Source organism: Hyaena hyaena, unplaced genomic scaffold (assembly GCF_003009895.1).
Source record: "Hyaena hyaena isolate Hyena2069 unplaced genomic scaffold, ASM300989v1 scaffold_504, whole genome shotgun sequence".
NCBI lineage: Eukaryota > Metazoa > Chordata > Mammalia > Carnivora > Hyaenidae > Hyaena > Hyaena hyaena.
Window position 1 is genome coordinate 297,979 of NW_024081137.1, and position 24,551 is coordinate 322,529.

Genomic DNA, 24,551 nt, shown 5'->3' on the forward strand with positions numbered 1-24,551 from the left:
CAGTCACTCCCAGTATGCCCCTCCCTCCAGCTCCTGTAGATCCACCTATTCTGATATTTCCCCCAAAAGAAAACATACATTATATGGCTTTCTGTGTCTGGCTTTTTGATTTAGCACTGTGTATTTGAGATTTTTTCCATACTGTACTATGTTCCAGTACTCCATTCCGTTTTTCCTCCCCCAAATAATATTCCATTATACAGATATACTGCATTCTCTTTCTCCATTAATCAGTTGATGGATGTTTGGATTATTTCCACTTTTTGACTACTATGAATAGTGCTGCTGTGAACATTTGTGTACAGGTTTTTGTGTACACAAATTGAGGAAGTGTACTCAATTCTCTTTGGTAAATTCCTAGAAGTGGGATTGTTGGATCCTATAATAACTCTATTGTTTACATTTTGAAGAACTGCCATATTGTTTTTCAAAGTGGCTAAAAAACTTTACATTCCTACCAATAATGTATGAGAGTTCTAGTTTCTTTACATCATCATCAGCGTTTACCATCTTTTAAAATGATCACCTAGTAGATATGAAGCAGTAACACATCACAGTTTTAATTTGCACTTCCTTAATGACTAATGGTGTTGAGCATTTTTTCCTGTGCTTATTGGTCATTTATATAAATCTTCTTTGGAGACACATCTATTCAGATCCTTTACACATTTTCTTTTTTTTTTTTTTGTCATTTAATATTACAGTCATAAAAGCTCTTTATATATTCTGGATAAAAACACTGTTTTGATTAAGAAGTATAAACAGTTTTTAATATAGTTGAATTATTTAAGTATTGTATGATATATGAATCTGCAGATTGATAGCCTTGACATAATTCACACACAAAAATGGTCAATTCAGTTTGTGAGTACAACTAGAACCTTAGTGCTAGTCAGGTTTTAGGCCAAAGACTGCCCAACAGAATATAGGTGGAAGAAAGGTTTGTGTATGGATCACACCCATGATTTTAGTTTTCCTGTTCATCAGGATTTTGACACACTGGTGACTCAGCAGTCCTTCTAGCCCGTACTCCGCATATAAGGTGCATATAAGGTCCTTACACCTGGCCGTCTGGTTAAAATGCAGATTCTTCTTCAGCAAGTCTGGGGAAAGCCTGAGATTGCTAACAAGCCCTCAGGTGATCCTGAAACTTCTGGTCCAGGGACCACAATTTCAGGAGCAAGTGTTAGAGTAGAAGTGTTAATATAGCTGTTGGGAGCCATGAGTCTAATTCCCCTTCTACGAACCAATTTGCTTTCTTCTGCCTCAAATAGAGTAATGTCCTAGCATGAACCTGGCCTTTGGAATTGACTCTTGACTACCACTTACCAGAAGTGCTTTGAGCAAATCACTTAACTGCTCTTCGCCACACTTTCCACATCTGTAAATTACAGATACTTATACCTCCTTCTCCCAGTGGTAATGAGGATGAGGTGAAATAACATACATAAGGCATCTATCACAGTTCCAGATCTATATTAGGATGTGGTTAAGTGTTATTTTTTTCTTCTACCTGCCTTCAGCGATAGGAGCCGTCCCTCTGACTGTTTTGTGCAAATACAGCATTATCAGTAGAGAGACAACTGAGTGTTACCACCCTACTTTCCTATATTGTCATGATTAGAGAGAATATTGTTACGAGAGGCCGGATCTACAATGGTAGAAATGAGGCCAGACCAAGGTACAGGCAAGGCTCTATTGGGGCTACAGCTCTAGCTGGAGGGAGACACATCACCAACACACAGCAGTGAGGCTGGCCTCTCCAAACAAAGGGGAGGCCCTGCTTATATAAAGTCCCCCTGAAAGCTGCCAGGTCTGCTATGCTAACAAGGGATAGAAAAGTGCCTTGTCCCGATTGGTTGATTTTGGCAAGCAACTCAAGCAGACTATTGGTGCCTTTTGGAACTGGGGTCATTCAGGCTCATGGAGCTTGTTTGTTTCTGTGCTGACAGGCCTTAGCTGTGGCTGTTGGTTTTAAGTTGGGCTTGTAAACTAGTCCATATCCCAGTTCTACACGGTAAGAGAAGCAGCTTAGCAATAACAGTCAACATGAAATGCCTCAGGTACATTACGTTTTTCACCTGGGGCTTGTTCCCATGGTCCCTGATGTTCTCATTATTACTCTTTTGAAGGTTTGTAATTAGTCTATACGTGTTTCATCTTATTTACTCAGCAAATTGTATGTTCTTGGACACCAGGACTCTCTCTCACCTTCTGGTTTTGAATCCCATGGGCTTACTCATGGTGCGATCCAAAGAATATGTTAGTAGTTAAGGCTTACAGAATGAATCAGCCCATTTCAGTCATGACAGTAGCAGTAGTAACTATAGAACCAATAATAACATTTATTAAGAACTTCGTGCCACACATTATCCCAAAGGCACGTGTACATTATGTATTCAATACTCAAAACCGTTCTTTGAAACACATCCATTTGTTGAATCAGTTTTACAGACAAGGAAGCTGAGACCTAGCCATACTTAGAAAAACAGCCTTCCATATTTGGTGGTAAGAGCAGAGTTCTGGAGGCCGGCTGCCCATAGTCTAAGTCTTTGTTCCATCTCACACTAGCTGGGAGAGATGGGTTTGGTTTCTTAACCGGTCAGTATGCAAATGCATCATCTATAATTACTGCCAATCCCACAGTATTATTGTGAGGTTTGTGTGAATTAAACAAAAAAAGCTTAGCACAATGCCAGGTACTTGGAAGTATTCAGACAACGTTAATTCTGTTTAGGTGTGTGTTTGTGAAGTCATTTGTCCAATGGCCTCACACGTGGTAAAGGTGGGATTTGAACCCGGGCTGTCTGACTTCATAATCAATAACATAATTTCTAAATTATGTTGCTGCTGGTCTCCTATTTCAAACAATGTGTTGAGCTGGAAACCAAAAATTCATGTGTCAAAGTGAAAAGAGAAAGGTCAAGGGGCTGCAGAGGCAGAAAAAGTATGTGAAAGGCATTTTGTAATTTATCACCTTTTAAAAAAGACATCTTCAAAGCTCCAGTGTTTGTGCGAACTCATTTTCTAGAAGCATATGTGTAGCCGCTGCCAACACAAGCCGGGAGGTGCAACCAGAGACTGATCCAGTTTTGTCGTGTCTGAAACTTACACCCTTTGGGAGTGGAGGGGTGCTCTCATTAAGGAAAAACCTTCATTACTTTAAAAAAATACAAAAATATCTTACGGGTGAAAATTATGCAAAAGCACATGACCACATGGGGCTTTGCTACGATCCTCCTTAAGGCCCTGAAAGGGTTGTGATGCTAAACTTCATTCACTTCATGGTAAACCCTCCTCTGGCACAAAAGTAGTCAAATCCCTACCTGCAAGGCAGCAAGCCTGGCTTCCCTTCCTGTTTTGCTTCAGAAAGGGCCAGTTTCAAACTTCTGTGTCTTGGTGCCTCTATTTGAAACACGAGTGATAGATTATATATATAGATCTCTAACTCACAGGAAATTCTGGTGGATAACATGCTTCCCAGAATAAATATATTAAATTATCTTGAAAAAAAAAAAAAAACAGGCAGACTGTATGGGGTTTTCGTACCTACTGGCAGGTGGCACAGATCTAAATGTTGGAGCCTTTTTATAAGCAAGATTAAATTGACTCATGACAGCTGGTCACTAAAATACAGGAAGTGCAGACCTGGTTGAAAGCAAGAATACACCGGTTTTCATCACTCACATCAAAAGAACAGAGCTCACTTTTTTTGTAAGTCTGTTTTAGCAATGCTTTTATTTGACAGTGGATGCAGTTTGTCACTTACACACAAGTGGATCTTTGAGGTACAAGCAAGTCAATTCTATCTACAGTGTCTTGGTGTGCGTTCTGTGTGTGTAAACAGAATTGGTGAATAGGCTTTGCTCTCCAGCACATCAGAGATTTCACTGCTTAGCAACGCCTGTTAGAACTCCATTTGCACAGCTCCTTCTGCGCCCAATGTGATGGTAGATGTAGGAGCTGGATGACCATGGAAATGGATAATGAATCTGTACAGAGACGAATGGCTGCCCTGGAAATCTGCCCCCCACCCCATCACAAGGCTGGAGGTCATAGTCCCAAGAATTGAGAGCAGTCTCTCAGCATTGTGACATCCATTTCTTTCTTGTCTTGTCTTTTCTCTTTTTTCCTGCTGGAGGAAAAGGCACTCTGGCAGGGGCTCTAAATAAAGAATTTTATAAGCTGGTTGGGATGAGGTGAGGCAAAAACGCCAAGCTGTAGAGAAGGAAAGAGAGCCATTTTCAAATACCAGCCAGCGTCGAGGTACCTCAGTGTCCACTTTCACCTGTGCCACCCAGGCACAACTAGTCATCACCAGGATGGAGGAAAGACAGTCCAGAAGCTAGCATAGGTGAGCAGAATGACTCCTAGACAAGTTCCAGTCTTTGCCAGAGCCTAACCACCATTGCCAAACTTCACCTAAACCAGGATGGCCATCCTTACATGAGAAGTTGAAGCCAAAAGATACGCACTGCAGAATAATTATGCTACACAAATGCTTTTTGTTTTGTTTTGTTCTTTCTTCTCTAAACTCTGTTATATTCCTGAGCCTTTCAGGCATTTCTTTTCAAGCATTTTTATCTTGTGTTAGGTTTCCAGCAATTGGTAAATTCTCTGGAGTTTAAATAGTGTTTACAAGGTCTTACCAATTTTATAGAGTTCTCTTTGCCCATTTTGTGGTTAATTATGTAAACCAATGATAAGGGCAGTTTAGAGCACATGTCATGGAGCATTTGATTTATTACAGTGTGTATTAATTCTCTGTTTTTAGCCCATTGCTGTGCTAGACATACATAGTAGAACAGACCCATGAAGTTCCTGCTTTCAGAGAATTTACTTGTCTAATGATCATTTGTTTAGCTGTCAAATACATATATTTATTTAAGTACTTACTACATGCCAAGCATCTTGACGTGTGATGGGGATGTTGCAAAAAATAAGGCAAACATGACTGCTGCCTCCAGGAGTTTACTCTAGTAAATGTGCTAGAAGAACAATGAGAACACAGCTTAGGTCTAAGGCAGAGATAGTGCGGGCTTTATCGTGCGACTGGCTTCGCCCAATGTCCCAGGAGCACATGGGAAAGGTATTCTGATGGGTCAGAGAAGCACTCAGATGATTGACCAGCAGATGTCTTTTGAAGGTCAATTAGGAGCCAGACACAGAAATTTCCAAGTTTGACATCTGAATGGTAAGAATTTTGCAGATAAAAAAGATAGAAATAGTAGAGTAGAATGTTTTAGGCAGAAGGGATAGCTTATAAGACTACCTGAAGGCAAAGAGTGAGGGACTAAATAATGTTGCTGGCAGTGCAGGTGAGACTAGAGAAGAGAGAAGACACCAACTTCAAAGGCACTTGGAGGCTGTATGACAGAGTTAGACTCTAGTCTGAGAATAGTGACAAGTCTTTCAGTGGTTCTAAGCCAGGTTGACCCCAGTATTTTTGTGTAAAGGATTATTTTGGCTGTTGAGATGAGACTGGACTAGAGAGGAGCATGACTGGAGGCAGTAAGGTCTGTTGAGAAGCCAGTGTAATAAAGCAGATCAAAGATGATGACAAGCTTAATGAGGGCAGTGGCAATGGTTGGCTGGAACCTTGTGTGCTTGAGAATTATCAAAGAGGAGAGAATTCCAGAATTTGGTGAGAGATGGAGCAATGAAAATTTAGATGTGATAGGAAAGGAAGAGAGAGGCATTCTTAACCAACTCCCTCAAAGGTGATGCAGTTTACTGAGACAGACATCCCCGAAGGAGGAGTGGGTGGGGAAGGGAAGCCCAGACTTCAGTTCAGGATCTGTTGAGTTCGACATGCCCAGGAGAGAGATCCATGATAGATCCAGAATTTATCAGTAGGTCAATCAGATAATCTTCACCTGGCAATAGTGGAGAGAAGGGTTCTATGGATCTGTGTGGGTAACAGAGGATCTCTGAATCTCCTAAAATGTTTTCAAATGTTTAAGCTTATCTTTCATATGCTTATTATTTCAGGGTGGGGGAAGATTGTGGAAGTTTGGTTTAAAGTGCAAGTTTGCTATAACCCAAAGGTAGTTAAAGACCATGGAAATAATTGAAAGGTCAACCTTTTGTAAGAGTGTCTGAAAAGATTCACTTAGGCTGATGGTTCTGAGCCAGAACCCCAAGAACAGCATATAAAGAGAACACACAGAAAGAGAAGGTTCTGAAATGAGCTTGAGAATCCAGAGAGGACAAAGTATCAGGGGAAAGGGAGTGGTCCACGGACTCAAATACCCCAGGTGGTCAAATAAGGTTAAAAAAAAAAAAAAGTATCCATTGGATTTTCAACAAGGAGGTCATGGATGATCTTGGCAAGAGAGGCTGTGGTAGTGAGAAGGAGTGAGTGAGTGGGAGATGAGAAAATAGAAAATTCAAGTGCAGGAAACTCAAGAAGGGAGAGGAGAGTGTTAAAGGGATGGCTGGAAAAGAGGACAAGGTAGAAAAGAAGTACAAGGTAGACATTTCCCCCCTTAAGGTGGGAAAGATTTGTGCAATGAGTCAACATTTTAAAAGCCCAAAGACACTTGTTGGGATGAGCACTGGGTATTATATGGAAACCAACTTGACAATAAACTGTGAAAGAAAAACCAATAAAGTAAAAAGTAAAAGCCCAAAGAGCCTTAAGGAACAACCAACAAAACCAAATATACAGAAGCATTTAAGGAGATCAGGAGACTAGAGCTCAGGGTGGCTACATTGGTAGCATAGGTGATTGGGAAGAGTTTGAATTGAGTTGAGCCTTGAATGATTAGCTTTTGGACAGGTGAGGATGGACCATTAATTGAAAGAAATCTGAGAGAAATAAGAAAATATTCATCCGTTCCTCTTTCACCTTCTTTTATTATGCAAAGAATATTTTCTCAGCAAATATAAAGTCTTTAGAATGGAAATTGCCTGTAACACAGAAAGTGACTATAAGTATATGAAGGTATTAATAGTTACAAGACATTTAATCCAATTTACAATTACTGTTTGTATTCTTGGTCTTCCTGCATGAAACCAGCATATTCTTTGGGGTCGCATTATTCTCTTCCTCATTTGGAATTTTTAACACCAGAGAGGGTGCTAAATCAGTATAAGCTGGTGCTTCTGTCACTTAGGTTCCTAACATCTTCCGTATATACAAACACACCCATAAATAAAGGTGCTAATGTTGGAAGCATAAAGATCCTTCCATACACAACTTAGCACAATTGACTCCCTGCCTAGAGGAGATTGCTGTAAGACCTAGCTCATAATTAAACACTATTTCACTTAACTGGATTATTTTGCTCTTGTCTTTTTGTAAGACTGTACACATGTTAATTTTAAAGGCTCTGTTTATGCATCTCAGTTGAAGAGGTATTGTTTAAACGGTAGCCGTTCAACTTACTACAATCTATAACTCTACAGAGGGCAGAATGTGGCTACAAGTATTACAAATTGTACTAGACTCCTGAGAAAGATGGGGTGTGGTCTTACCCAGGGAGGTTTGAGGGAGGGGGCAGGGTGGGCATTGCTGTAGGGACCACAGCTTTTGGTTAGAAGAGCACCCAGCAGCTCTCAGTACTGGTCTTAGCCATTCCTTTGCTCCTTTGCCGTAAGTACGGGTCAGTCTTCCAAACAGATCATCAGTGCACAAGGGAGAACCTTGGATGTTGCTGTACAGACATCATAAAAACCCACATCAGTTCTTAAAGAGCCTTATTTATTTTACTACCTAGGAAAGACTACTGTTACTTTTTCCAATTCATGACACCGCCCACAAAGGACAACAAACGTAAAGCGTGACAATATTTCTTTGTCTTTATGAAAATTAGCTTTCTATTTTTTTTTGTCCTACCTCTTGGGATTGGGAGAGGCCAGACATCATGTTTAAACACACACACACACGTTACATTTTCCCAATTCTGACTCTGACAGACCCTTTATCCCTCAGCTTGGGTGGATGGACACATGGAATCCTGCATACACTATTCCAGCCTCTGCCCATGGTCATCCTGTCAACCTAGGTTTTATTTTTCCAGAGGAGGCAGCCTGTGCTTGGGATGTTACAGTTTATAAGCTGCTACATCAACAAATATCCAGTTAGCCTTTGTAATTTTATAGTCCAAGATTTTGGATAGGGGGATGCATTTTTGTGGAAATAGCATATTCTATTGTGGCCTCTCATAGATCATAGCTTTATTCATAGGCACCAAAGGCAAGGCATTTGCTGATAACCTCAAACCCCTGCCACATATAGGTTTTTGTTTTCTAGGCTTCTAAGCATTTTATCTGAGTTGTTTGAACCATTCCTGAGAGACTTTTGTAATTGTCTTATTTGCTGGGAGGGAGGAATCTAAGGACTACTCAAAGTGGGTAGAGGCCTTGGTGGGAAAACTTTGGATCTGGGGTAATGTCATTTTTGAGCCTGGAATGTGAATATCTGATTATGACCTCCTTGTGTCTATAAAATAAGTCTGAATAGCAAATTGTCTTAATGGTTATCTTTCCTTTTCAACAAAGAAGAATTCTATTTCTGGTTTAAGGAAAAACAGAAGATAACATTGTTCTTCAAACCCAGATGAAATCACCTCTTCCCCTGAGGGCACTTGTCTAAAGATCTGAGGATAGGGCCTCCAAATCTACATTTTGCCAAGATCTTCTAGGCACCCAAGCTCTACAGGGTGTGAGAGCCACCACCCCAGGAGATAGATGGGTAAAGCCTCCATGATCACCTACTTGACTTACAATGAACTCTTGTTTCTCCTCTCTTTAGGTGCAAATGTAATCTCCACGCCACTGTGTGTGTGTATGACAACAGCAAATTGACCTGTGAATGTGAGCACAACACTACAGGTCCAGACTGTGGGAAATGCAAGAAGAATTATCAGGGCCGACCTTGGAGTCCTGGCTCCTATCTCCCCATCCCCAAAGGCACTGCAAATACCTGTGAGTAGCTTTGCTCTGTAACACCGTATTTTGTGCACAATGAGCTGATAGTTCTGCTCAATTTCACTTGTGACTGTGTTTTTGGGTTTTTTTGTTTTTTTTTTTTTTACTCTTACCCATTGTCCCATTCCTTTTCAAAATGCAGCTGAAGCTTTAGTCCCTATTTTACCACTCGTAAGCACATTTTCACACTTGGATCATCTGTTAAATTCAGTCTTCCAACATTCAATATTCACATCAAATGTGTTGGGAAATGAAGGAAATGAGAAATTTTTCTAAGTGGATGAAACAGGAGATGTTTGTTTTTCTACACCAATTTAATTTCCTATTAAAATAAGAACAGAAGTCAAAACTCCCAACGGTAACTTAATTTTAACCATAAACAAGTCCAGAAATTCTCTGAATGTTTATAATCCCATTTCCCCTACTGGGTAAACTGAGAGCATCCAGAAGGTACTTCCCTGTCTGATTTTAGCTATGGCATAACTTTGCCCAGTGAAATAATTGGCTTTTTCTAAATTCCAGCAGTTGAGGTCACACTTGGCATGGATCCTGTTAGCAGAAGCCACCTTTTGACACAGAGTGTGACTATAAGCCTTGCAGATGCTACATTAAGTAAAGGACCATCTGTGTGCATGTGAAGAGAGTGTTGGCCTTATCTGTGTTTACAGGAACAATGACAGGTGTCCCATTACCACTCATGAGTATCCCCCACTGAAATCCCTGAACATCCATAGGAGAGCAGGCTCTGACATGCTCGGGGAGAGAAATGATTACTTCTGGAATAACCTGCCCAATTCCATGGGTGGACTGATTAACCACCTGTAAAAGCCAATGGTTTGCCCTCTTTCAAAAGTAAAGGAGGGGTGGGGCGCCTGGGTGGCTTAGTCGGTTAAGCGTCTGACTTTCGCTTAGGTCATGATCTCGCGGTTCGTGGGTTCGAGCCCCGCGTCGGGCTCTGTGCTGACTGCCAGCTCAGAGCCTGGAGCCTGTTTCGGTCTGTGACTCCCTCTCTCTCTGACCCTCCCCTGCTCACGCTGTCTCTCTCTCTCTCTCCTAGAAATAAAAAAAAAAAAAAAAAACATAAAAAAAAAAAAGTAAAGGAGGGGTGAGGCTGAGAATATACCCATTAAGTGAGAAGTAACAGAAATAGCAGGATAGTGAGCAGTGGGGGAATGAGGGCTTGAAAAGCCACTCACTCTGTGCAAGGCTAAGAATGTTATCAGGTCCTTCAAAGCAGCAGCTGTGAAAAACCAAAATCTAAAAACTAGTATCACAGGAACCAGGACCTTATCAAGTTAAATGTAAGAGTAATGGAGCGAGTAACAAGCCATGAAGGATGGGGGCATGAAATTATGATAAAATTTTTATGAGGCAGAAAAAAAATCTTTAAAAGATTTTTTTAAAAAATCCCCATTTGTAAGGGTATTCAGTTTCTTTCTGTGTTAAAGAAAAATTGACAGTCTAGCTCCTAAAATTAATACACAAAACTCTACCGAGCAGAAGTGTTGATTTTTCAAGGTGATTTTATTAACAGAGACTCTTTTGGCTGTCCTCAATTGTTCTGGGCCATAGATTCCTGAATTCAGAAGGAATCACAAGGTTATTTGTGAGCCCCTGTGGTCGGCTACCAAAGGTCCCTATCACCACACTTAGCATATTTGCTTTAAAGTTTTCCCAAAATGAAAGGGACTCAAATTTCATTTTTGGTGTCTGCTGCTTCTTTAGTGGGACAAGATGGAACCAAGGAAAGTTCACAGATACTTGCCAGCCTTCTAGCTCATCCTCAGGGCCAGCCAACTTGACAAGGCTACCAGAAAGGCAAATGGAGTGGACCGCTGCTAAAGGCCTTGGCTTCTATTCTAACATGACTTCTTCTACTCATAACGGAGCTTCAGAGTCTTGTTTATTTCAAGACCTTTTCACTGGGAAGAGCCTCTTGCACCAGCCAAGCTTTCTCACTGTGATGGGTTTCCTGTTGTATTCTCCATGGACGTGATTTATCTCCCCATCATCTTTTGCATATTGCAGAAGATCACCAGTTGCTCCCTGGTCAAAGGAACTCAGCTTCTTTCAATTTTTTTTGTGGATTCTATTGCCCATCAATCCCTTAGTCTTTAACTGGCCTTCTCTAGACTTGTAGACTTTCCCCATCTCTGTTAAAGAAGGAAGATGACAGGGGGACATAATGCCCAAGGGAGCTCAAGTCAATGTTTCTTTCAGTCTTCAATATGGCAGAAATTAAATGAAAGATTTTAGAGATGACTGCGGTGGGTCAGCCTTGCAATGGAAAAGACTTACAGCAGCAAGAAACCCTTAAATTAAATTTTTGATACATCAGACTGTGCTTTAAAATGTCCAAGGATGGAAATAAGCAATTCAGTGGTTTAGTACACAGGTTCCAAGATCAAATACAGTTTATCTGTTCACTAGCTGTGTGACCTTGAAACAGTAAAGTAACCTCTCCAACACTTGGTTTCCCACCTGTAATGTGAGAATAATAACAGTTCTTACCTCATAGGGATTTTGAGAGAATTGAATAGCCTACTGCATGTAATGTGTTCAGCATAACACCTGTCACAAAATAAGTGTTCAAAAATAATTTTGGTTTTAGAATTTTTTCATAAAGCACACTTGTTCATTATTGGACAGTATTCAATGTTGTAGAACTTATTTCTTAGTATCAATACCGAGCCTCTCCTAATTTCCAATGGTTTTTTTCTCTTTAAGTAGTGAGAGAGTATATGGTTCCCAGTTTGTTTTCTTCTCCAGGTTAATATCATCAACTTCTTTTTTCATGTAATAAGATCTTCATGTCTCTTATGGGGTTGCTTTCCCTAGAAGTCATCTAATTTTTTAGTGTGAAAATGTCAGCCAAGCACAGGACTCCTGGCACTGTTGTGATTCTCATTCATATTGGCTTTTTCTTACAGACATGCTTACATGCTTTTGTGTGCATGCGTGGACACACACACACACACACATGCACGCACACACGCATGACTCTGGGCAGTGCATCACCGGTCAGTTATTTAAGAGGAACACTTAGGATATGCCATACCCTAATACAATAGTACAAAAAACTTAAGAAGGAAAAAAAGAGTGGCTACAATCTCTGAGCCCTCAACATCAACTCCTCAATGGCCTAGGAATGCTATGCATCCTGGATAATCTCTTGATTTAGCAGAATCTCAGCAACCAGGATAATTTTTTTAAGCTATTTATTTATTTTGAGAGATAGAGAGGGAGAGCGAGGGAGGGTGGATGGAGAGGGAGACAGAGAGAATCCCAAGCAGGCTCAGCACTGTCAGCACAGAGCCCGACACGGGGCTCGAACTCATGAACCCCGAGATCATGACCTGAGCCAAAATCAAGAGTCGGACACTTAACTGACTGAGCCACCCAAACACCCCCAGGATATTTTTTTAATGTCTAATTTATTTTTGAAAGAGAGAAGAGAGAGAGAGAGAGAACAAGTAGGGGAGGGACAGAAAGAGGGAGACACAGAATCTGAAGCGGGCTCCAGGCTCTGAGCTGTCAGCACAGAGCCCAACATGGGGCTCGAACTTGTGAACAATGAGATCATGGCCTGAGCTGAAGTCAGAAGCACAACTGACTGAGCCACCCACGCACCCCCAGGATAATTTTTTAATAGGAAAGTCAGTTCCTATCCACTCTTAGCAAAAGAACTAAGAGAACTTCATTAAACCAGAAAATCAGAAGATCTCCCTTCACAGACAGTTAACCCATCACTCAGAGGTACCATAAACCAAGACTTTGCTGGGAACTTTATGACTTTGGAAGTCCTGAATCCTGGAGCATCTCCAAAGCCGCTTTTGTAAGGAGCATGGAGAGCCAGGAGAGAAGAATACAGCGACCCAACATTCTAAAATAGAGCCACGCCTGTAATCTGTGAGACATGTCACATTTCCCTGTGCTTTTCACTGCAATAGAGTTGGCAGAGGCAGAAGTAATAACTCTTGTGAATATATTTATATTCACCATGTTTTTTATTCAAGACCAGTATGTTTTTTTCTTGGTCTTTTAAAGCCAAATATATATATCAAAATGTTTTCTTTGTTTTTCTACAAATCTTATGTTTTCTCTGTAAGACATCTTTCTTCTCCCTGTTGATCTTCATTCTATTTTTGATAGTATTCTCAGCATCCTTTGAATTTCTTTTCTGTCTTTGAAGGAGATGGCAACTCTGTCCAACTTCATGCTTCACCATGATTCACTTGATTGCGGTTGTCCAGCTCATGAATAAAAGTATAAAGTAACACCTCTTTAAATTTCTCATTCCTGTGGAATAACACACAATATTTTTCTACATATATATGCTAAAAACTCAATAATCAACTTTTAGGAACTATAACTAAGAAAGATACTATCATATCATCCACACCTCTGTGACCCTTTAATGAATTCCATGGCCAAATAAGTTTGGGAAATGCTATAAACTATAGTGACTCTTAAGATACTCATATTACCTTATTAAAAATATTTGAGAATCCTATAGTGAAGTAACTTACCCTGTGTTTCCCAAACCTAACTGTTCACGGAACTTTTAATAACTTTCTACAAAACACTCTTTGGGGGATCGGCTGCACTAAACAATTTCTACAGCCTGGTGATAGAAATGTCATGAAGACAGGCAGAAAGCCCATCTAGTTCCGCTGCATTCAATCTTTCACTTTCTTCTTACCTACGCAGTCTAATATTCTTCAAAGAAAGAAAATTAAATTGGTCTGACATTGACATTATTTGTTTGCTCAGAAATCCAACTTGAATTGTTACACAATATCTAGGTCTCCTCTGAGTAATGGAAAGTAATTTGATGATTGTTCTATTATTTTCTCTAGTATTAAATTCGCATTGACCAATTTATATTTTCCCAGGTGTACACATGTGTATGTCATTATCCAATTTCCTAAGTGCTTTACATGCATTAGTTCATTCTTAACTCAGAACACTCTTATAAGGTAGATTGTATTAGTTTCATTTTACAGACGTAGAGTCTGCTGACTGGTGGGGGCAGTATATTGCTTAAGGTTTCCATGACTAGTCAGGGTGAGCTGGAGGATTTGAACCCACATATGTTTTGACTCCAAGGACCGCACATTGCACTATATCGCTTCTCAGGTTACAGTTCAGTGACTTCTCTGCTCTCCACTGGGGTATGCACATTTCGACACCTGCTTAAACAAGCCAGGCTTCTCAAAACCTGGTCTCTCCTACTTCTCTTCCTAGACTTGTGCTTGTTATTTCTTTCCTTCAGAGACTCCCCTTCTGCCCTTGCTTTGAATTTTCAAGCTCCCTACCCCTGCCTCTTCTCAGGCTATGTTTTTTTCCTTATCATTCCTGTCTGTTCCTGTGGCTTTATTTCTTAGGATTATTGGTTTAATAGCAATCAGCCAATTATAGCCTGGAATTGCTGTAATGAATCCACACTGGTTTTTCCAGCTGTCTATGAAGATCTTAAAGTCAACACGCTGGATACCGAATTTATTTCTTTATCCAAACTACCTTTCTCTCACTTTCTATTATAATTCTCTTTTTTCAACACTGATCCTCAATGTCAACTCCTCAGTGAAACCTACCTAGATCTTCCAATGTAAAATTCATTGCTCCTTTCCCTCTGTATTCTTGGTAGTGTGTGTATACTTAAAGTTGGTTGACTTTCTATAACCAAAATAATAATAATAATAATAATGATGGTAGCTTCTATTTATCAAATTTGCCACAGGCTTTTATAGTTTGTGAAGTGCTTTCTTGCATTAAATCCTTATAGCATCCTTTTAACAATCCTCATGGGGTGTGTGCTATTTTTATCCCCATCTGACAGTTAAGAAAACACAGGCACACAAAGGTTAGTAAGTAAGGTTTTCCAAGATCCCACAGCGAATGCGTTACAGAACAGGATTTAAACTCAGGTCTGTCTGACTTGAGCAGCTAAAATGTTAGCAATTTAAGAACAGGACCATACTGTATTTCTGGACTTTATAGATGCTTGTGGAATTAACTATTTTGTGAATGAATAAGTAAACCTAAGTAAGGCTGTAATGTGCATGCAGGTCCATTGACCTCCCATCCGTTTTCCCATGCCTCCTGGAATGTATGGTCTTCACAGCTCAGCAGCTCTAACACAAGGGTCTTCAATCTGCTACAGGAAGAGCCAGCCATCTCGGAGGAAGTACAATAGGGAAAAGACTCATTTTTTTTCAAGGGCACTCATAGCCCAACCAACCATCTAGGGCTGGCACATTGACTGGCTGAGCTTCCCAGACCTCCCCAAATGGCATTCATGGCCTCAATGATTTGAACACTGTCAGGCTCTGCCCACCAGCCTTTCAGGTTGAGACCCCCTGATTCTACAGCCCAATAAGAGAGGACTTTCCTCTCAGACCCTTATATATGTATATAAGCCAAGCTGTCAGCCCAATATATAAAACTAGAATACCGAATTATTCGTCTATAACCATCAATCCACACAGTCCTTATCTGAAGCTCATGGGACCACATATGACTTGGAATTCAAAATTGTTGGAATTTTAAAAGGTAATACATATATTGTAGGTAATACAATTAAAAGGTAATACATATATATATGTATAATATATATATATGTATAATATATATATATTAACCATACCCACAGCACAATATGACGTAGCACCACTTAATCAAACGTTAGAATATTTCTGCAGCAAACCTATGATTATTCTCACCTCATGTCCCTTCCACACAGGCTTTACCACCAAATGAGTTCAAAGCATGTTATGTTGTGCTTCAGGTAAATTTGGGGGGAAAAACCTTTGTTTCTCAGAGTTTTTGTTTGTTTATTTGTTTTTTGAAGATTGGAGATAAGAGTCAGGGACCTAAAATAAATTAAGAGACAGTATAGAATAGTTGTTACAGGTGCAAGCTCTGGTACCGGGACCTCTGGATTCAAATCTCAGTTTCCTTCCCAACTGATAGAGATGGTCTTAGGCGTGCTCTTTGTTTTTGAGTTTCCCCCAACCATAAAATAAACCTGAGTGTCGACCTCATAATGTTGTCATAAAAATTAAATGGATTAACACATGTAAGGTATTTGGTCAGAGGAAGGCACATAGCAAGCACACAATGGAATGAGATGCTATTGTCGTAATAATTTCACTGAGATCTAACACGTGGATTCATTCCAGCCCGATGAGTAAATTCTCCCTTTGGAGACAGCAGCTCTGTAGGGAGATAAATTGTATCCAAATCCCGGCTTCTTCATCCAGAATATGAAATAACTGTTATGGTATTCAGAATATTGAAGTCCTCATGGCCAGTGTATTCTCTTCCTTGTAATTAAGACTCCTTGCAGAGCCAGATAATAATGAGAAGATTGCTTGGTGGGCATGGCATCAGGAAATTTACATGACTCGAGTGCTAATAGCATCAGACTGCAACATCCTGACACATGCATCCTGCAGCAGAGTCAGCCTCCTTAATGTCAACAGAGCGCTGAAGGTCTGAACGCTTACAGGTTGAGTGTCCCTCCTCCTGGGATGGTGCTTGGCCAGCAGTGATACCATGTGCCTCGGGACACTGCTCCTCTTTCTAGCCTTCCCCCTTCTGACTGGCCATTCTTCCATTCTTCAGATATGTCAATAGGCTACATCAGATGGGTGTCACCTCTGTCAAGTCAGTCGCTTACACTCAGGCCCTAGACCCCTTCTGTTGTTGTAAGCTGACTTTAGCTATCTAAATGGATAGCTGTCTTGATGGGATCAAGACTAAAGTCGTAAGCAAGACTTTAGCTATCTTGATGGGATCATTTATATGATGATTTCGCACTACAATTCTGCGGTGGCAACCTTATTTCCTTTACTTTCATGTTCCTGGCAGAAGACTCACTGTACCTCCTATCAACACAGTGGAACCAAGGATTAGGGCTGGAAGGACATTGGAAATAACTCCCCCAGAATACAGATGAGGCTGCGGAATGTTTTCTTCCTCCTCACCCACCTCTTCTTCAACTGGGTTTTTTGGAGTTACAGCTCCCGATGGCTACAGCCTGGCTTTCTCTGAAGACCTAGCCAGCTACTTGACAGGCTTTTTTCAAACCATCTCTCACAACAGTGGCAATATTTCTTCTCATTTTGAGGCGTGCCAAATCTGTGTCCCTTCTGACTTCCTCTTGATGAAAAGCTGCCGACTTTGCATTGATTCTCAGAAGGAGTTATGACTTTTTGCACTACATTAATCTGCTTCGGAAGATTAGGATGTTTATTTTGGTGATCTCCATCGTGTTGCTTAACTATGCCCCCTTTAGCCATTTACTTGGTGGGAGGGTTGGTAAAATTGAAAACAGGAAGAGAAGGAGAAAGAACAGGAAGAAGAAAATGATTATATAATTCTACTAAGTTCTCATCCCCCTAATTGTAGCAAATTCCTTTAAAACAAACATTAAAATGAATACAGGCGTGGGGAGGGCCAGTTGAGGAGGGACTAGCCGTAAGTGCCTACAGGCTGAGGACCCTCTCATTCTTTTGATACACGGAGCCCTTTGGTTTATTCAATGTGTGTATCTCTGGCTGAAGGAGCTTTTCTATTCCAGAAGAGGCAATAGTATTAAACTCATCTACCATGTATTGCAGAACCTTCCTCTCAAACTCATTCATACCTGTGCTTCATTTCCTCAGTGCAAGTTTAACAATGTCTCATCAGACAAGAATTAGGAATTAACTGTGCCAGTGTTGAATTTAAAGGTGTTGACTTGGACAAAGCTCATTCTTCTCTCTGTGCCTTCAGTTTCCTGTTTTCTAAAATGAAAAGCCTGATGACATCATTGCTTAATTCCCTTTCTGCTCTTCATTTTTAAATTCCTCGTTCTGAATTAGCTTACCTGGTATCATGCTTCCTTTCTGTCTACCTATCATCTATTTATCTTTCCCAAGTATTTCTGAGGTTGTTTCAGAGATGAGGTTTAATCTAATGAAGCTTAAGTCTTAGAATTACTCACCAGAATCCTTCTAACCTTAAAAAAATAAATTTCATATCTAACTTTACATTTAAAGTTAATATTCTTTTTCTCAAAGAGAGCTTCCGGATTTGAAAATGGTTTGGACCCCCCACAAAATCTATATTTTCCCTGGGGTGGCTTCAGGAAAAAGACAAATACAAATAAAAGTATCCAAATAGGGGGTTAAAAAAAGATGTGAAAGAAGGAAAGGAAAAGAAAGGAAATAAGCCAAATATTAAATGAGTTTACCCAGTTCAGCACCAGGTTGCGTTCTGAGCCTCTGCACTTTCTAGAAGGCAGAGGGGTGAGGATCATATTGTATAAATCTGGCTACCAGAATGAAGGAAATGTTCAGAGAGAACAAAAATACCCATTAATACTGAACTCTGAGAAATATCTCAGGAATATTTTATAGGGGACAATATCATGTTATGGCCAAAAGTATATTCATTTGATAGAAACTGTTTTGGTAACAAGGGATAAAGTTTGGCTCAAATATGTACTTTGAGCAGCTTTTCTGTACCAGGCATTGTCCCGGGCAGATACTAGAAATACAGGAAGGATTGAGACATAGTGACTGTCCCTCAGACCTCTCAGACAGACACACAAACAGTTAAATGGAAGTTGATAAGTTTTCAGGGACGCCTGTGCAAAGAGGTGTGTGATCACAAGGAGTGGCTAGTTCACATCAGAGAGATGAAAAAAGAAGGGAAAGAATAAATTCCAAGCTCAGTTTTAAGGGTAATACGCATTACCCATGATACTTGTTACTTTACAAGGAGTGTTTACAAATTGCCAGCACGTGTCTAGATAATTTTCCCGAGCATAATCTGACTCTCATTCCCGTGCTTCATGGGCACTGTCAGTGTTGTAAAATGGAATTGTATTCATTGATTCATCCTTTACAGACCCCACAGAAGCCCACCTTTGGTGAATGGTAGCCCTCCTGTCTTTTTCTTAGAAGGCTTCTCATGACTTACGTGTCCCCTTTATGATGACTGTAATGGGTTTATTAAATTCTCTAGTTGTCTATAGAGAACAAGGTGTTTGGACAGGACAATAAGGAACATTGGAGAAAAAAAAAATAACATTTGAAAATGTGCTTGGTGTTCAGACATTTTCTACTTCAAAAATCTTGATGCCAGTGAACAGTTTAAAAATCTTTTCTAAGAAATTCCCATTTTACAGCAATGGAATAAAAAGTGGCTTAGGCACCACCCCCAAAATTTGTAAGCCACAAATGAGGAAGAGGCTAAATTTTAAGCATCCAAAATGTAAGAAATAGAAAACATCTTCATGAGGAAAATAGGATCTGAGAATGGCCTTGCTTGGCAAGCTTTGTACAGCTGCAGTGAACATTTCTCCCTGCACTGGCATCCCAAAGGAATGGAAACATTTCTGCATCTTTCTAAAGTATTCAGCTGCAGCAAGTGCTGCATTAAAAAGTCTTGCAGGTTTGCTCTCCGTGGTGCCTGGCCAAACACCCTGAGAACTTGGCGTTGCATTATGCATGGCTCTCGAACTCCATGTAAGTTTCAAAACACCTGAAGAGTCTCTTCCTGCCATCCTAACTTCCATTCTCTTTGACGGATTACAAAAAGCAAGCAGTTTCGATGGAACACTATTTTCAATCATGGGGAAAGTTGGAGCTTCTGCATTTGATACTAAAATTATGATGCTGCCATCATACCTCACTCAACAGGGGACTTACAAAGGGGAAAAAAAAAAGAAAGATTCAGTACCAAGTCACTGCCACGCTGCAGCAAAGATAGTCTGCCAAAGTGTCGGTCAGGAACTCAGCAGTCCTTTAAAGAAACTGCATTCAGTTCAGAGGACAGAGTTAAAGCACAGAAATGGAAATTTAGATTTCTAGTTTGGGTCAAAGAGTAATCACTAATTAAGCTGAAGCATCATAAACCCTGCGCGTTTTAAAATCAAGAGATTTTGAATGTATTTAATAACCAAAAACACAGTTTCATTCCTTCCAAGGTTTTTAAAAAATCATGGTAAGTTTTAATTCCCTTTTATCCCCTCCCCATTAGGAAATAGGAAAATAGCTCTTGATTTTAAAGAACACACGGCTAGAAATCTCGGAGTAGGTTACAGCGATTAAATAAGTTACGCTAAATGTCAGATGTTAAACCAAGCAGAGGGCAGTTGTTCAAAGATAAATACTAAAATAGAAGTTTAATGATTCCTACATTTACCACCTGTTAGAAGCACACCCAGCAATGTGGAGAATAAGTCTGAACAGCTCATTAACAGCTATCCCTTATTGACAGTGTACCATGTGTCAGACATTTTTATGGATTATTTCATTCAATCCTCACAGCAGCCCTACACAGTAGATAGTATTAGCCCCTTTCAGTTGAGGAAACGGGCATAGAGAGGCTGGGAAGTTGCCTGGAAACACCCAGCTGGTCCGTTGCAAAGCTGGCCTGTCACTCAGTTCTGTCTGAATCCTGTCTCCTGCTCCCATCCACACCGCTACCCCACTTTAGTGGAAAAGATATAAATCTCTGACTCTTAATTAGCAATATCTGTCAGGGTATCACTTGCCTGATGAACCCACTATATCAATAACAGTAATCATAGCAAAGATGGATATAGTACACACTACCCGCCAAGCAGCATTTTGAGTACTTTACATATATCAATTTGTCTAATCTTTGCAGCAACCCTAAGAGGTAGGAAATCAAGCTACGGACAGCGTAAGCAACTTGCCGAAGGTCACACAGTCAGTGAGTGTAAGAGCAAAGCTTCAAACCCAGGCAGCCTGGCTCCCGTGCCCTTGCTCTCGGCCAGGGGTTTTCATCTGGGGACGGACTAAATTCATGTCAACGTTTGTACCAAGTCCATTGCATTCTGCAATGGTGCCACCACCTTAGTGCAACCTGTAAATTAAACTGGAAGCTGGGAAAATGGATGAACTGCATGATCAATATGAACAACCTAATGTATTCTTGAATTATTCTGCTCAATTAAGTTTCTATTACAGAGTTTAATCTACATATCTGACAAGTAAAAGAGGACTGAAAATGATGGTAATGTGAAATTAATCAAATAAAGGGCCAAATGACTTTTAATAGCTAACATACGCATCTCACAACACATTTAAAGAGATCTATTGCACATGTTGGAGATATTTACACAGGTCCATGTAGTATATATCTGGCACTCTAATATGCCTGGAATATAAGCCTAGCTAAAAATCTGTTTTGAACCATATACAGTTCCACAAAATGTTCGTGAACCTTACGGGCAGGCACAAAATGTTTGATGTCATGAAGCAGTCTTGAGCCAGCTGTTGAAGTTGAGCATTCATTTCCCAACCCCGATAACTTCAGGAGTTCTAGAATGAAAGCAAAACGGTTCTGATGGATGACTATATGTCTTGCTGTTTCTGTGCATATTTCCTACTGATCTGAATGTTATTCACTGTTAAGTTTCTGAGATTTTTATATGAAGTTAAAGATATCATGTATTAATAACTGTCTAACAGTTTTTCTTTATTGTTTTGTTTCTTTCCAGGTATCCCCAGTATTTCCAGTATTGGTAGTAAGTAAAAAAAAAAAAAATCACCAAACCAAGTCTAGGCTAGTTTTGTTTTCTTGTTGGGCTCCTAAGACCTATTTTCCCAGTGTCCATTTCTGATGGAAGAGGGTATTTTCTTGTGAATTGAACTGTTGCGTTTGTTCTGTGCACAGATATGGTGAGAGCACAGATAAAAGAGTTATCTGTGCATAACTCTTCTGTGGATATGATAATACCACAGCTTTCCTGACTACTTTTGATCAATGAAGGCCACCTTTACAGAGGTGCAGTTACTGAGGTAATCATAGCTCATGTAACCACAATAAAAACAGTCCTATGTACTCATATTAAGTAACCAACAATAGATTCAACTTTCTCTTTGGGACTGGATATGGATTTTTACCATAATTTTTAAAAGCAGAGAATGAATACCAGCAAATGCTTTCGGCATATTTATTAGCGCCCAAGAAAACCAGGGGGAGGGAATTTTAGTAATGTATTGCTCTCTAGTCTTTGTGAAGGCCTGAAAGAGGCAGGTTGGTGGTCATTAGTCTTTCTGGAGGAATGAAGGAATGTATGTCCATTTCTCCCTCCTAAAATACAGTGATCCATCTCTTCCTGACCACTTAGGCTTAAGTTTGATGGAGAACGGGGCATAAAGAATATATGCAGAACTGAGGAATCCGGCTACTAGAAATTCCTGCAAGAAATCTTTTAGTAGAAATACAAGCAACAGAAACGTTTCTCTATGGAACGTTTCTCCACTGCCATTGCAGAGAGCATCTTCCTTGCTGTTGTAGGAGAACCAGCTGGTAGCTCCTCCTTCACATATAAAACCCCAACACCAAGCCTGAAATGCTCATTAAGGAAATGCCCCACAGGGTTTTTATATATCGCAGCCTTTCTCTCTGACGGCTAAAACCTTTGAACAACTGCTGAATTAACTGATTCAAACTAGAGTACTGAGGAAGCCGAGATTATGCGCTGAAAGTGAGGAGGAGAATTTTCACTGTGGTCTCACCCCTTCCAGACTTCCTCATGGGTGCTGTGCCACCTAGGGTGATTGCAGTGTAAACAACAGCCACTGAAGTGTTGCGAAATCCAACATCCATCTAAAAGTGACACTCTGATAGTTTGGATAAAACAACTTCCCCCTTCTTACAAATGCACAGGCTGGTCTTCCAATTTGTAAAGCAACCCAGTTTACTTAGGTTTGTGCATAGGCCCGGACACAGATTTGTTAAGCGCTGGGCATGTTAAATGCCATGGAAGTCAGCAGCATTGTAAATAGAAGTAGCGTTCCCATCCTTTTAGATACCAACCTAATGTTACAGCGTGGCCTTTATGATCTTATTGAAATGGTATCTGTGCTGCAAACTTAAAGATGAAACCTTCAGCTCTAATAGTCTCAGGGTTCTGCTTTAGTATCTCTTCTGGCATTTGCCTAATTGTGTGTGTGTGTGTGTACACACACACACACACACACACACACACACACACACAAACACACCCCACAGTAGGCTCCTTTCAGGCCTTGACAGTTTCATTTGCATATGCATTTGTGAGCAAAGGGGAACCAAATGGAACACAGATAAACCCAGACGTTTGAGGCTATCCAATCTTCAGAAATGGATGGATGGAAAGTAGTTCTTTGGCGCTGGGGTGTGTATCTGTTCACAGTGTCAGTCGTGTGTTGCATGGACTCTCTGACTGTACAGCTCACTGGACATTTCACCGGCCGCCTCCGCCACATGCCCCATCTCTGAGCATCAGCAGATGTTGACCTTTTACACCCTGATTCAGGAAATCCCACTTTTGTTTTGCTTTGTTTTATTTGAAATCGGTGGTGACCCGAAAGGATGCTTTGTTGTGCCTTTGGCAAATGTATCAACCTTTTTGATCAGGTTTGACCTTCTTGATCAGGAACCTAGGAAAATTTAACTCCTTAATGCCTAACGGGAGACCACTAACAAATAAAGTGATAGCTTGTAACTTCACCTCATTGTGCCTTTGGCGGCTCTGTCTGGAGCGCAGTGGGTGGTTCCTCAGATTTCTGCAGCAGACAGGATGTGAAAGCTTCCAGGAGTCACCCAACATCACACACAGTGAGCTTGCCTATTGCTGGCTTTTAAGTCAAGAGATTCACAATGAAGCCATCAAACATGATTGTATCTCTTAGGCTGCTTAAATGGCATTCACACACTCCTTCTTTGTGGGCTCATAAGGTGCTCCTGTGTGCACTGGTGGATTCCTTTCCTCTCCAAAGGGCAAGAATTTTTGCATAGATGACTCACTGCCTATTCCACAGGGTGTAGGAAGGAAGGTATAAGCTAGAGAAGAGGGAGTTGCTTGGATTTTTAACTAAGTTTGGGTGTTTCCTGGGGCTTTTCCCTTTGTCCCAAAGAAAGAAGCAATGAGCATAATTCCAGCAAGCATATAGACAATGCCATTATAACAGATGTAACATTCGTGAGACTCCCATCATCAAAGCATATATCAAGGAAAGGGAATGATATATACTATTGATGTAAATTATTGATGTATGTAACTGTAAGTTCACATACATATGCTATACACACAGTGACTAAAGATTTTCGAGCCCTAATAGATTTCAGTATAGATCTCAAACTGTCAACACCGGTATTAAGGTTCAAAAGCATGGACGGAGTGGTCATCCTTTCCGATCATCTACTAAAAATGTTTTTGAAACAAATTTCCCATTAAGATCATTTGTACCTGCTGTTGTCTATTTATTAGGAAATAGGTTTCCCAATCATTTCAAAGGTCCTTGATTTAAAACTTGGTCATTTTGATGCGCTTTTGACTATGGCTGAAAAAAAATACTCCTGATATTGTCAGCAATTAATGAATCCCAAAATATATCTATAGTCATTTGAGCCTTGTGATCTCTGTTTTTACTTTACCTAATGGGGCAGTAATTCATTTAGGTTTCATTCTTTTTTCTTAAAATGTATCACACACAGATAAGGAAACATTCACGATTTTACCCAAGTGAACATTTGTTGATGCTGATGGCGCAAATTAAGAGTTGGTTTGGTGTGGGTGTTTTTGCTAGAGTAATAAACTAACG

General features: G+C 40.3%; 1 protein-coding gene across 4 annotated transcripts in view; it reads left to right on the top strand.

Annotated features, from left to right (window-relative positions):
- The window catches only part of NTNG1 (netrin G1), a 318,789-nt gene that overhangs the window by 226,475 nt on the left and 67,763 nt on the right, over positions 1–24,551 (top strand). For all 4 annotated transcript variants that reach the window (XM_039254980.1, XM_039254976.1, XM_039254978.1 and 1 more), the window contains exons 4-5: positions 8,759–8,931; positions 21,458–21,484. In XM_039254980.1, the coding sequence (XP_039110911.1) occupies positions 8,759–8,931; positions 21,458–21,484 (200 nt within the window). The remainder of the gene's footprint in view (positions 1–8,758; positions 8,932–21,457; positions 21,485–24,551) is intronic.